The sequence below is a fragment of the Penaeus monodon genome, chromosome 25 (assembly GCF_015228065.2).
Source record: "Penaeus monodon isolate SGIC_2016 chromosome 25, NSTDA_Pmon_1, whole genome shotgun sequence".
Classification (NCBI taxonomy): Eukaryota; Metazoa; Arthropoda; class Malacostraca; order Decapoda; family Penaeidae; genus Penaeus; species Penaeus monodon.
In genome coordinates this window covers 38148072-38148723 of record NC_051410.1, presented here as the reverse complement: position 1 = coordinate 38148723, position 652 = coordinate 38148072, and the positions used below count along the sequence as shown (strand labels likewise).

Below are 652 nucleotides of genomic sequence, written 5' to 3'. Positions count from 1 at the left end.
AGTAAACAGAAACCGAAAAAAGAACAACACCAAAAAATCCATCCCACAAAGCTATCCCAACGCAGCGCCGTCTCTCACCACAGTCATCGGCCGCCTCGTCCTCCCCATTGGGACAATCCTCCCTCTCGTCACACATGTAGATCTCGTAGACGCAGGTGTCGTCATCGCAGTGGAAGCCGCCGTTGCAAGAGGCTGAGTGAGATTTAATGACAGAGTGAATATTACAGATACATGGCATTATTCCTTACTCTTTTAGGAATCATTTCGTTACGCAGTTCACGTGGAAGTCCTCACTGTTCTAAGAATCATGTCGATACGTATCTTACAAATGGGTTCCTTACTTTTCTAGTAAATAATTTCATTAACCAACTCCCCCCCCCCAGCCCCTTACTCTTCCAGGAAATTCTTAGATTACGTAATCTTTCTTTCTTTTTTTTCCCCAAACACTTCGAGGAAATCATTTCATTGTGTAATCCACACATGGGTATTAGAGGGACACTTACTGCAGCCCATCTCGTCTTCGGATCCATAGCAGTCCCTGTATCCGTCACACATGAACTGGTTTAGGATACAAGGTCCTCCGTCAGGGCACTGGAAGCTGCCCTCGGGACACGGCGGATGGTTGACGGCTGGAGGAGGAAGGAATGTCGTT

The 652-nt window shown here is 46.9% G+C and overlaps 1 protein-coding gene across 1 annotated transcript in view; it reads right to left on the bottom strand.

The window, feature by feature from the left end:
- Window positions 1-652, bottom strand: part of LOC119589224 (low-density lipoprotein receptor-like) — a gene marked incomplete at its 3' end in the record, with an annotated part of 4381 nt that overhangs the window by 1238 nt on the left and 2491 nt on the right. The window contains 2 exon segments of the mRNA XM_037937829.1: window positions 79-192; window positions 504-629. Coding sequence (XP_037793757.1) covers window positions 79-192; window positions 504-629 — 240 coding nt within the window.